Source organism: Zootermopsis nevadensis, unplaced genomic scaffold (assembly GCF_977971745.1).
Source record: "Zootermopsis nevadensis isolate Lab colony 2312 unplaced genomic scaffold, Znev_1.0 Znev_ptg000022l, whole genome shotgun sequence".
Taxonomy (NCBI): Eukaryota; Metazoa; Arthropoda; class Insecta; order Blattodea; family Termopsidae; genus Zootermopsis; species Zootermopsis nevadensis.
In genome coordinates, this window is record NW_028259154.1 from 8626742 (window position 1) to 8640249 (window position 13508).

The 13508-nt window shown below is 35.6% G+C and overlaps 2 protein-coding genes across 17 annotated transcripts in view; one reads left to right on the top strand and one right to left on the bottom strand.

Moving 5' to 3' along the window:
• Positions 1 to 6918, top strand: part of Piezo (piezo type mechanosensitive ion channel component) — a 160042-nt gene extending 153124 nt beyond the window's left edge. For all 16 annotated transcript variants that reach the window (XM_087354064.1, XM_087354067.1, XM_087354072.1 and 13 more), the window contains one exon: positions 4721 to 6918. In XM_087354064.1, the coding sequence (XP_087210190.1) occupies positions 4721 to 4894 (174 nt within the window). In that variant the 3' untranslated portion in view covers positions 4895 to 6918. The remainder of the gene's footprint in view (positions 1 to 4720) is intronic.
• A 1160-nt stretch (positions 6919 to 8078) lies between these two features.
• LOC110836439 (uncharacterized) lies at positions 8079 to 13474 on the bottom strand. Its single transcript, XM_022077617.2, has 3 exons — positions 12891 to 13474; positions 11097 to 11859; positions 8079 to 9660 (listed from the first exon to the last, which is right to left on the bottom strand). The coding sequence occupies exons 1-3, from the start codon at positions 13009 to 13011 to the stop codon at positions 9462 to 9464; spliced, it is 1083 nt and encodes a 360-aa protein (XP_021933309.2). The 5' UTR covers positions 13012 to 13474; the 3' UTR covers positions 8079 to 9461.
• Between the last annotated feature and the right edge of the window lie 34 nt (positions 13475 to 13508).

Below are 13508 nucleotides of genomic sequence, written 5' to 3' on the forward strand. Positions count from 1 at the left end.
TTTTCTTATAGCTGATTTCCCAGTGTTTTAAAAGCCTCAGAAACTGAAATTATTATTGGTTCATGTGCCCTTTTTATATATATTTGGAATACACCTCTACTTACTTAGATTGCATATCTGCCAGACAATAGATATGCCTGCTACACATGACATGGTCCTATGACGAATGTCCGTATTTGTGATTGGGATACCAATTTTAAAACTTTTATACTTAGATATTTCAAATATTAAAATGAGGCAGGCTATAACACCTTTCATAATTACATTGTAAAAATGTCTTTTAAGTTTAAATATTAGGAAATATGTTTGGGGTTGGAACAAGCCAAATAAATAACGTAATCCATGATAGTGATTTCAATTTCTCTGTTAGAAATCCCCTTCACAAATTGTGCTTTTTGGGCTATTCTGGCTCCTAATATAATTCCAGTTTTAGAGATGATTGATGAATTAATTTTGTCACTTCAAAAAATAACTATGAAATTTTCTCATTTTAAAATGTGTAAATTGTGACTATAAAAACAGCATATCTTGTTTCTGCATCGCACCCATGGACATTCTGGGTTTTATAGATTGCAATTCATAAGTAGTCTATGAATATGAAATTTCTCCATTCTTAAGTATTCCAACCATTCAGGTGGCTGGAACTTGGCAATGCAATTAGCAGAACTGTGTCCCTTTGATCATCATAAGTAATCCCAATAAGTGTATCAGCAAATAAAAATATTCCTGTATTGAAATAAACCTTAATCCAAACACTCTTAGTAAGTGACAAGTGTGAGACAGGATGGCTGTTGAATGTCTTGTAAATAGCAAGTTGTATCTAGTGTTATAGGCTCTGTTCAAATCATGACAGTTCTTCTGGTTGATGCAATGCCACAAATATTTGAGAATTAAAATAACCTGTGCAGACTAAGTATAAAGGAAATTTTAAAGGTTCATTAATGAATTTTGCAGTGTTTGTGATGGATAGTGCTGTTAGAGTAAATGTAATTAGATGGCCGTGCACAAATTAGATGATAAATCACAAGATACTGCAAAGTTTCATTTTATTAAACCAGAAGATATCATGAAAATGTATATACTAATTAATGAAATCAGGCTTGATGGTAACTGGAAGTCTGCAACTCAGAACTACAAATTAAATCATGTAACTGTGCTGGAACTGGGGATAAATCTGTTAGTTGCTTTAGGAATGTGAATGAAATTATAATCATTACACTACTACTACTGCTACACAAGGTTGATGTAGAACAGGGAAAATGTTTGGCAGCTGTGCCTAGCCATGACCCTTCCACTATAGTTAAGTTGTGTTAGTACCAATCGTCATGTTGGTTGCTATTTTAACTACTCATTTAGATTCAACAGTGAGTGAAGATTATCCTGATGAATTAATGGTGTTGAGAAGGGGAAGTGTGAATATTCACTTGCGACTTAGTGCTGTCAAAAATCCCCGTTATATAGAAATGAATAAGGTTACACTTAAGCATCAGGTACTTTTATATAAATTTTATGTGAAGTTAATAAACTGGGCACCAAAACATCATGTATTAACAGAAGGAGAGTTGGATGATATCAGAGCTCATGTTGAGCATTCATCTCATAAGCTTCTTAATGACTTTCCACAAAAAATGGGAGTATGAAGGGTCTATGAGAATTGCTGCAAAATCATTCAAATTGTGGCCTTAAAAAACCAGTTGTGCATTATTTCCATCTATGTGATCAGTAGCCAGACTTACTTTTTGTTACCAGTATCTTTAGTCATCTTTTGCATTCGTCAGATACTAGAGAAAAATAGGAGTTCAGTTGGACTGTACATCAATTATTTATAGATTTCAAAAAAGCCTATGACTGTGTGAATAGAAAAGTGCTATATAATATTCTTATTGAATTTGGTATACCAAAGAAGCTAGTGAGTCTAATAAAAATGTGCTTAAATGAAACCTGAAGCAAAATTCATATAGGTAAAGATTTATCTGAGTCATTTTCTATCAAGAACATTCTAAAACAAGGAGATACTTTGTCTCCCTTGCTCTTTAACTTTGTGCTAGATTATGCCATCAGCAAAGTCCAAGATAGGCAGGAGGGTTTGCAGTTGAATGGGACACATCAGCTATTGGCATATGCTCATGTTAATTTATTGGGGGACGATATAAATACAATAAAGACAAACACAAGTTTTACTAGAGGCTAGTATACAGATGGGGCTAGAAGTAAATTCAGAAAAAACTAAGTACATGTTAGTATCTCATCAGCAGACAGGCTGGCAGAATTATCTTAGGGTGGTTAATAAATCCTTTGAAAGTGTTACAAAGTTCAAATAACAAATAACAAATCAAAATGATACTCATGAGGAAGTTAGGAGGAGACTAAATTCTGGAAATTCTTGCTACTTCTCAGTTCAAAATATTTTGTCTTCCTGTCTGATTTCTAAGAACCTGAAAATTAAAGTATACAAAATAATTTTGCCTGTTGTTTTGTATGGGTGTGAAACATGGTCTCTCACTCTGAGGGAGGAACACAGATTGCAGGTGTTTGAGAATAGGGTGTTGAGGAGGATATTTAGGCCTAGGAGAGAAGACGATGGGGTATGGAGAAAACTGCATAATGACGAGCTTAAAAATTTATACTCCTCCCCCAGTATTGTCAGGGTGATTAAGTCAAGAAGAATGAGATGGGCGGGAATGTGGCATACATGGATGGGACAAGAGGTGTGCACCGAATATTGGTTGGGAAGCCTGAGGGGAAGAGACCACTAGGGAGACCTAGATATAGATGGGAGGATAATGTCAGGCAGGATCTATGGGAGATAGGAGTTAAAGGAGACTGGATTTTGTTGGCCCAGGACAGGGTCCAGTGGAGGGCATTGGTTAATTTGGTGATGAACCTTCGGGTTCGGTAAGCCATCTAGTTAGTTAGTTAGTATCGTTAGTCAGTGTTGATATTTAAAAACTAAAGTGTCTTAAACCAATCCATACATAGTTTAACTCGGATAAACCACTCATTTGGAATTGTTTGATATATCCAGAGAACAATTATACCATGTGAGTCATAATCTGTTTGGAGTTGTGGGAAAAGTATCCAAGTCAACTGGGAACATTTTCAGTATCCTATAATTTAGGAAGCAAATTTCACTCTGTGATCTTGCTGTAATCTTAGTATCACTGCAGCTGATCAGCTACCAAAGACAGTAGCCAGTGCAATGTTCACACTATCAGAGAGGTCAGGCTCCAGCATAGCTGCCAAATAATCTTCCTGTAGTGACACATCTGATTTGTATTCAGGAAGTACTAAGTTAACATATCAGTTGTGTTACTATCCTGACAAGTTTTCTGTGGCATTCCAAAGTTTCTGCAGCCTGAAGTCAGTTTAGTACCTTGAAAGAGGCCACAACTATCTCCTTCCAAATCGATATGTACCATTCAAAATAATTATCACACTTCTGCTTTGCTAAATAACTGGAAAACAGTTCAAGTAGTATCATTAAATAACTTAAGAATCAGTCATGTCTTAACTTCTTGTGTCCCTTTTGAGAGTAGAGTGAAATAAATTATTATTGTTTGTCATCCTGCAGTTTCACGTCTGTACGTCGTGTCTCGGTCTTTATTGGACCATCAACTTTGTTCAAAGCCTCCCCACAGATCTGTTCCTGTTGCTTTTAATTCTGTTGTATTTTGAAGCAATCTTATCTTCACCTGTTTCACATGTCTGAATCATTTGTTTACTTCTTAATTTTTGTAACTTGTTAATTTTTACTTTGCTCCTTAAGTGTCCACTGATCTGAGTTTATCTTCAGTTTCAGTGCTTGAATGTTCAATAGCTACCAACACGTTTTGAACTTGGCTTCATGCCACCTGTTTTGATTATGTCACTGATTAAAATTTACACACCAACTTCCCCAGTTACCATATAGCCAAAAGATTTTAAATAATTTTGAGATTGTGTTCAAATATGTCTTAAAAATACCTTCTTCTTTTACACTATGTTCTAGGATCTCTCCTTAAACACATGTTTATGCTGACAGATTTTGCTTGTTTCATGCATTAAATTATCACAAGGATTTGGCCAATATAATGGTCCCCTTTTTTTCTCTTTTTCATAAGATGCAAGTTATAATTCATATGAAAAATTTAGTATGAAGTTCCTTAGCATTATATTATTTATTACAATGAATTTAGTGTATATTGAATTTGTTTCTGTTATGTTTCAGAGTGGGAACACTCATAAATCATGTCCAGAATGGTAGTTAATGAATTTAAATATCTTTATTCTGTTCCACAGTATATTTTGTAGATATACCTTGTCTTAAAGTAGTCCTCATTAAGTTTTAAATATACTGAAGAAAATTGAGATTTCATGCTGATGAAAGTATGTATTGTCTTTATACTGAAAATTATATGCACATGGAAGTAAAAGTATATATTTAAACAAGTGGAATGTAGTAAAAACTTTCCACAGAAATTTTGTAATGTTTTTAAAATAAACTTTGTGTCTCTGTGCACATATGTGAGCAGACTGAAACATAATGGAAACAGTGTACCAGAATGAAGGTAAGGAACAATGGAACAGGATGAACTGCTAGAGGTTTTGGTAAATTTTATAAAATAATTCCAGAACCTTTTCTTGTGCATCAAATCTCATTGCCATTTATTTTAAACTATAAACTGACTTGTTGAAATGAGTATCTAGTTTTCTGACATTGTTTTTTTGCAACTCTTAACAGCTGTGCCTGGACATATACCTAGTGCGTGAAAGTGGAGAACTAGACTTGGAGGAAGATCTGTTTGCCAAATTGGTATTCCTGTACCGCTCACCAGAAACCCTCATAAAGTGGACACGGCCACGAGAAGAGGGTGAAGGAGAGGAGGGAAATGCACAGCCCATGATTGCCCAGTAGTTCAGCCTCATGGAGCCATATGTAACGCACACATCATATTCACGTGACTGACCTGTATTCAGACAAATAGCAACAGCAATTTGTTGCTTTGTGTGGCATCATTGCTGCATTAGCAAGGATCATAGTTTCAGTCTTGTATTGTGATTGTGTGTGCTGTATCTGAGATGGCCCATGACCTGTAGTAAGTGATTGCATTCATTTGACACTGCTGTAATGCCGGCTGGTGGTTATGGATGCAACTGAAGAGACCTCTGGTAGTGATCCACAATCTGGTGATCAAGGTATCACTGCAATCAGTTGGTTAAGGTTTTCATTGCAATCTGCACGGAAATAAGTTGCTGTACTTTGAAGTAACTTTAAGTGTGAATCAGGTTTGCAGTGTTTTTTTTTTTCTTTTTACCCTCTTTTCAGTGTTTTTAGTTGTCTGGTTTATTGTATTTTCATACTGTGATATGCTGTTACAAAAATTATTTTTGCACATCATTAAGGTTGTAATATTATATGTATTTTTGTTTGCATGCAGTTCCAATTTTTGTTGTTTGAAAAGGTCATGTACTTGTTGACATCATTATTTATGAAAGTACTGGTAACATGAAGGCAATAGCTGTCATGGTTTCCAAGCATTTGAATTTTTAACTTTCAGTTTGCAATGCTTTAAGCACTTTCCTTGAAAATAATTCTATCAATTTAACATTAGTCATCCTAATCCAAAGAATAATAGTTACATGAATAAAATTAAAAGAAAAGCAAGGATTTAAATGAGAAATAATGGGGGAGGGGGTAATATAGCAGTACAGGGCTCCAGAAATACAGCTTAAAATGTGTTTGCCTGTAGTTTCACAGTATGCTTCATATGAGTATTTTTGTAGGAGGTATTTACAAAACACTAAATGTTGAGAATAGGGAATGAATGTAATATAGTCTGTAGTATGCTCTCTACACCTTAAATGTGATGATAAATAAATAATTTTATTGCAGCACTAAATAGGTTATATTTATTTTTGACCATATCTGTACATATAAATGAATTTCATTGTTAAAATAATGGACAGTTTAACATATGGCTGGAATATCTGAGAGTAGTTTGGAGATTAATGAAACAAAATCTAATGGGGTGTATTTTTTTAAATACCAGATAGTATTGTTACTATTGGTCATACATGTTGGAAGGCTAAGAGGAATGAATGTATATGATTCTGTGATTTATTTTGGTGAAATGTAACCAAACTATTATATTTTTTTATAAAGAATTGTGAAATGTGTATTCTAAACTGCAATTCTCTGATCATTCATTGCCCTCTACTAAATAATCTAAAGCAAGTACAGCAAATTGGGAAGCTACAGACTAAGTTGACAGTTAATTTGCTATAACAGATAAGTGAGCATATTTCTGTAGCCCTCCTGTGATGCATTAATTATTAAGAGTATTGGAATGAAATAAGATGTCATTTGGCCCAAAAGCACAGATATTAAGTTCTTAAGCTTGGATATAAGATAGCTATCACCATTTTCTTTAATTTTTAGTATTATTTAAATATGTTTGAGTGTTTTGGGTCATTACACACTATGACATAGTGCTTTTAGCTTTGGAAGAACTTCATCTCCATCATCTTGGTATAAACGAAAACAGGTGGCTTGAATAGATATGTATTAAGGTAAAAACGTAAAGTAGTATTTTAAGCAGGCTCTTAATGAGTCTTAAGGCAAACTGGAGAGGGCACTTCCATTGGGTATCCTTTGCTTATATTTATATTTTGTACATCTAGCTTTCCACTTCCTTGTGAACATGGAAGCAGCAAGTTTCTTCAAAAAAAATATTTTTTTTAAACAACAGGGCTGTGTACCCCAGAATACTCATAAATACATTTAAAAAGCTTAAAATAATGAACATTATATTCTAAGGCAAGTTTCTGGAAAATCTGTTTTAAAAATGGAAAAAATATAATTGTATGAAGAATGTAACAAAACCTGTCATGAAGCACAATTTTAGTTGCTCAGCCTTTTAATAAATGGTGATGCAAATACTGGCTATAACCTTAATAGCACAGATAAGAAGGTTGCTCCTCAGTGCCTTAGACTTAGTGCATATTACATTTATTTGGAGCAGTGTGTTCACTGTGTTGTGACTCAGGGTTTGTTGGTTCATTACAGCTCTTTCTTCCAGACCATTCAGAATTTTCTCTTTCCGTTCCCTCCGGTGGTACAACATTCAGACCAGCTCTGAGACCCATCAGCCTCTTTTCCAATATTGAAAGCACATTCCTTGGGATAAAGTAACCAGAGTGACCACTCCCCTCGATCTAGTGTGTAGAGTTTATTTTGAGCTTTACTTCCATATCCCTTCATTGTGTGATTCTTGCACACAAAGACAATACATATAAGAATACCTTCAGTTTCTGATAACTGTTCTTACAATGTTCTCACAGTGGCCAAAGAAAATCTATAAGACAATGTATTAACATAATACTTGTTAATTCTAGTCTCCACCTGCAGTTCATTGTCATTTTTTCTTAGTTTCAGTACTTTTGAATAAATACAGTACCCTTGCTTCAACTAATAAAATTGAAGACTTGCAATTTTTTTTATGACTTCCTCCATGCATTTGAAGTATCAATTGCTGTTATGAAGGTTTTTCAGAACCAAGTGTTGCAGTGGATTCATGTACAGATCACGAAAATGCCAAGCTGAAAGGTGATACCATAGAATCACTGGTTACAAATAATAAGTTTGAGACACTTTTATTAGAAATTTGCAAAAGGACAGAAAGATGTCATTAATAGCTTGAATAATGTCTTAGTTTGTCTAGTATCTGTAATTAATACAATGTCATTGTTCAGTCTTGGCACTTCTGCCATGTGTGGCAGTTTGAACGCAATAACATTAACTGTTGCCACATATCAAACTTAGAAGCTCTCATGAAATCTAAAAAATGTTAACACACAGTAGTTTCAGAACTAGACATGAGACATTTCTTAAATTACCATAATGGGCTGTGGCATGATTGCAGGAAATGGTGAATATTTAATTCAAAATTTCTATATCTATAACTTCTATAAAGCATGTGAGATGACAGTCTTTTAACTAAAAACTAGACATTTCCTGAATTTATTATTCTCTTCATTTAATCAAGAACTGCATCTCCGTTTGTTAAACAGGTTAATGACATGTAAGTCTCGTACATTAATATTGTTCAATGCTCTATCTTTATTCAAAAGTAGTACATAAACTTTTACAGAATATTACCAAGAATATGTATAAAAATTCAGTTTTAAGGCTCTGATAGAAATATTCAAGAATAAAACATGAAAAAATATAAGACAGTAAAACTCCATACTACAGCAAGAGCTTGCAGAGAATTAATAAAAGAACTTTTACATGTTAATATTATCCTTACAGAAAGAAAGAAAAACACACCAACCACACCTAATTCCTCAGTTCCTTTTTATGGATAAGCTGTTTCAAAATTTTTGACTTCTTATCAGTCCTCTCTGTACAAAGAAGGGACAATTCCTGAGATGTGGTATTTTACTGACTGGAAGATCTATTGAAGAAATAATGGGATCCTATTGTAGAAAATTAAACCAGCTGAGGAGACCAGAGCAATGCCCACCAACCGATCATATTGTTCCATCTACGCAGTCTCTTTCCACATTTTCAGAACAAAATTTTGGGTGCATTTCTTGATATAACATTCCTAACAGAACCAGGTGATGACTCCTAGAATGTTTAATTACAAAGGGAATGTAAAGGTTTACCTCCATCTTCACCTCTGTGGGCAACTTAATTAGGTAAAATGTCTTATTTCTTGCCAAAATTTATTAACATACAAGATATATTCTTTAACCTTTATCTTACTAGTGGTCTCTGTCTGGGAAGTAAGTTGTGTACTCAGCCCTAAACTTGCAACATTGTAAGTAGACTTGGCTACTTTTAGGGGCTGCAAATATTGAATCACTTTCTCTAGGGTTTTTACAAGGCCAGCCTGAGCTGTCAACCTGGAAACTATAAACATTGTTATTGTCAAGAGGGTTTCTTCATTTTCAGGCCCCTAATCAAAGCTTCTCACATTCCTCGGCATGATCTGTGAAAAGAATGTATATCCACTGAAGTAGGGGAGACAAATTTTTCTGTGTGGTCATTAGTTCACAACCATGGCTTCTACCATGTCAAATGAGCTTCAAAAGAACAAAGTAAAGTAACTCAGGCCTATTTATTCAATTAAGATATTAACTGCATTTTTAAAGAACTCTTATGTTTTCTCTGTTCTATTCGAATAAATATGGCTTTTATTTTGTTAATTTATCATGTTTACTTTAGATAATAAAGTTTTCCATAGAGCGTGCACAAAATTTTAAAAACCTTCAAAGAAACTCCGTAGGGCTGCTACCACCATGCCATTTAAATCCCCGTTGTTTAAAGGTTAACTATATTTGTTACAAACTGCAATATATAATAATGGATTTTGTTGGCCCTGGACAGGGTCCAGTGGAGGGCTTTGGTTAATTCGGTAATGAACCTTCCGGGTCCGTAAGCATCTACTTTGTTAGTTAGCATTATATAACGTTTATTATGTGGGTGGTTTTGGCATTTTCAACACTCCAATCTTGCGTAAGTAGCGCACAATAACAGGTGCAGCTGCCAGAGTAATGCCGATTCTCACTGGAGCCAATATCTTGTGGAAAGCGTAGGCAACAACAAAATTACTGGCTTCTGCTGCTACTTCTCCTCCTCCTATATTTGACACAAGTCCAGCCAAATCTACACCACTGCAACAAATGATATGTAATACTTTAGAACAAAGGCACGAGCATAATTAGGAACAGATCTCATTAATATATGAGTTACAGATCCCTATAAATTCATAACAGAATCACAATCCCTCATTTGTCAATGGTGGATCTCATTCATAGAGAAAAACAATGCAACTGGTTAATAATTACCTTAAGAAATATATAAAGGTTACTTCAAAAGTCATGGCAACTAATTTTTGGGGGGCAAACACGTTATATTGAAGAAAGTTCAAAATATACATGTGAAAGAGCACAATATACTCCGATTAGCGTAGTCAGATCAAGCAGGTGTGAATGGGTGTAGGTATAGTAGACAATAAAAAAGGCACATTACGGAATGACTGTTTTTTCTTTTATTCTTTAATCCTCAAAAAATTCAATTGTGATTTAAAAAAATCAATGTGAGTTAAATCAGAATTCTCACATTAATACTAGGAACCTTCAAAGTAGTCTCCAAGTGTATCAAGCACTCGCTGCCAACGATGAGGAAGATGGCGAATACCATCAGCTTCACCATCTCACGCCAAACTGTCTTCTTCGTCGTTGGCAGCGAGTATTTGATACACTCAGAGACTACTTTGAAGGTTGCTAGTCTTAATGTAAGAATTCTGATTTAACTCACATTGAATTTTTCGAGGATTAAAGAATGAAAAAAAAAGATAATTCTGTAATGTGCCTTTTTTCCTGCGTACTATACCTACACCCATCCACACCTACCTGATCTGACTACGCCAATCAGATGAGTATATCGTGCCCTTTCATATGTATATTTTGAACTTTCTTCAGTATAACATGTTTGCCCCCAAAAAATTAGTTGCCATGACTTTTGAAGTAACCCTCGTATTGTAAAACCATGCTTCTCGAAACTTCATTTAATTTTGTTATAACAATTTAACAAGAACAATCCACTCTATACTTATCAGTTCAGATCCATTTAATACCTTAAGTTTTAAACAAAAGCATATTTTCCTTAAAATTATATGACAATTTTAAATGAACATTAGGTTCTGCAAGGGACTTCCAGCATGATCACTTTGATTTAAAAAAAGTTTAAAGCAATTAAAGTAACATGGGTATCTCATTTGGAAAAGTGACTAGGTGAATGGTGGGTTTTATTCTTGGCAAGGACAGAAATTTTTCTTGTTAGCATTCCAGCTCTAGGCCTCCTAACCAATGAATACTAATGGCTCTTACTTCAGGGATAAAGCAACCAGCTGAGCTGACCAGATCTAGTGCCAAAGATTAAGACAGTGTGCTCACTCCCCATATAACTTTATGGTTTGGTGACTAATTAAACAGGAGGGACAACTTTATTTGGGTAGTATTGTAAAGATTCATTCATATATCACAAAAGAACTTTTCAGTTTAGCTCCTACCATTAATAAACTGATAATATATTTTCTAATACATACCTAGTCACTGCCAAGTAGAATCCACCTAGAGATAATAATGAAATACCAATATGGAAAATAACCACTGTCAGTCCATACTCTTTGAATGCACGTTTCAGCTTATCTTTACGTGACAATTTACTATCACCTGTGTTAGTGCTAAAAAGAGAGTTAGTTTGCATAAAAAATGACATGCCACGGCCCATAGTTTGAGATGGTGGTCGTTTCATAAAGATAACTGGAGCTGCTTGCAAGCAGTTCTCCATGCAATAAGATTTTGTCGTCAATTTCTTACAACCCAAAGTACCTGGATCATCACCTCCATCTTTTGATGCTGATTTCTGTATCAAATTCTGATAATGAGTGTTATGCATGTCTCTAGAGATGTACTTGTGACCTTGGCCCCACTGCCCGCCTGGCATGTTCAGGTATGTAGAGTGACCTTCCTTTGAGAATGGCTCTGGTACCATGGTCTGCATCACAGAGCTTAGGCTCACTGTGCCACTGCAGTCATAGCTTGCCACATGCAAGTCTAATGGATATGACTGCTGATTGTAGTTTCTTGCACAACCGTTCAAAAAATTTCCAACTGTTTTTGATAAGATGACTGGACCGGAGATGTCTCTTACTCGCTGTGGGGAGAAACAGGCCATCTCAGCAGCATTTATCTCCACCACATTTTGAGGTAATGGAAGAGGCTCTGCAGTGGGATACTGCTTTTTGGCAGAAATGTGCAGATCCTGCGACTGCTGGAATATGCCTCTTGAAAGTTTCTGTTGCTCACCTTTAAGAAAAGACAATTTATAATCCATTCACATAATAAACAAGAAGGTAATATTCTTATGATTTTCCTGTCTGTGATTACTGATTTATTTCAACATAACTTCCCAACTTCCATGATTTTACATTCTGAAACAAGATGTTTCTGAATGTGAATTGGAAAGAGTGTAAAAGAAAATGCAACTATCCCAGCATTTCCTTGGAAGGAAATAAGAAAACCACAAAAAATCTGTCAGAATTCCCAGTCTTATGGCCTGAGACTCAAAATGTGATGTAGAGGAGACAGCCAATACATTGCAACATTCGATTTTGATTTATGGAGTGTGCCAACAATCATTTACCTAGTATTGTCAGGCAATTATACCAAGGAATTTATGAACTTTCATGTTTGCAAGACATAAAAAGTAGGGGAGGAACATAGCTCCTACTCATTCTTAACCTTGATACTAGGTGGGGGTGAGTGGTTAGCAACACCCTCTGGCCACACTTTACCCCTTGGAAAGGACCATTGGAGAGGAGGCTCAGTGGGCCCCAGAGGTTAGAGGAAAAATCCTCTGCCACCAGCGGAGATCGAAACCCAGTCGTCCAGTCCATTGTCAGTCCCTCTGACTGGGCTACCTTGCAAGACATAAAAAACTACACCTTCAGTAACATGCTATTAAGATTTCCATCTTCTGGGTTGTTGCGCTGTGTAGTCTGGTCGATGTTAACCAACGTTTCAGAGGTCATACTGCCTCCGTCATCAGGGCGATGACGGAGGCAGTATGACCTCTGAAACATTGGTTAACATTGACCAGACTACACAGCGCAACAACCCAGAAGACGGAAATCTTCATACTCACCGCTGTGAAAACCTCAAATCCTACAACATGCTATTACTGTGTGATCTCTTGCTACATCTCCCCCCTTTCCTCTTTATGGCATTAGCCCTGGAAACCAGACGACCTTGATAAACTACATTTGGGCACAAAAAAGGCATACCAGTCATATGTAATTTAAACAATTTTACACAACATTAATATAACATATTCTTACCCGAAAACTTTCCTGCAGAACTGTTAACAAACACTCTGCAACACAATGACGGGCAACACTTCCTAGAATGTCTCAACAGTTGTCTTCTGCCAACACTAAACTGTAACTGCATTGCCATCATTCACTTTACTTGATGAAAAGTTTTAAAAAACATAAAACCGTACTCAATGAGTTTATCTATTTGGCATTGCTATTATGACGTTATATCATGAATTATTCACATTCAGGAAGGTGTAATCTATACCTCCAGGCGGCTATTGTAAATTGACACGTCGGCTACAACCAAGGTGTTATTTCTGACAGTGCTACATGTACAAACTGTGAAGAGATAACAAAACGGTCTGCGCCAATGAATATGTGTGGCGTGAATCATAATTCCTTCTAATTTTTATTTCTGCGTTCTCTGGCCTAGCCTCTAGTTTCAGTTTATATTGTAATAATCATTCTTCTTTCGGCCGGAAAGGACAAAATTGGTACAAGAAATTGATGACAGAACCAAACTTGACTAACGTCTACCGTGAAGAAGGTCCCTCCGAAATGTTGATCATCACGTAGAAGCCTACACTATGTTCGCTGACCTGTTTCTCACAACCCTTGTAACTTTGAAATGAAACTATG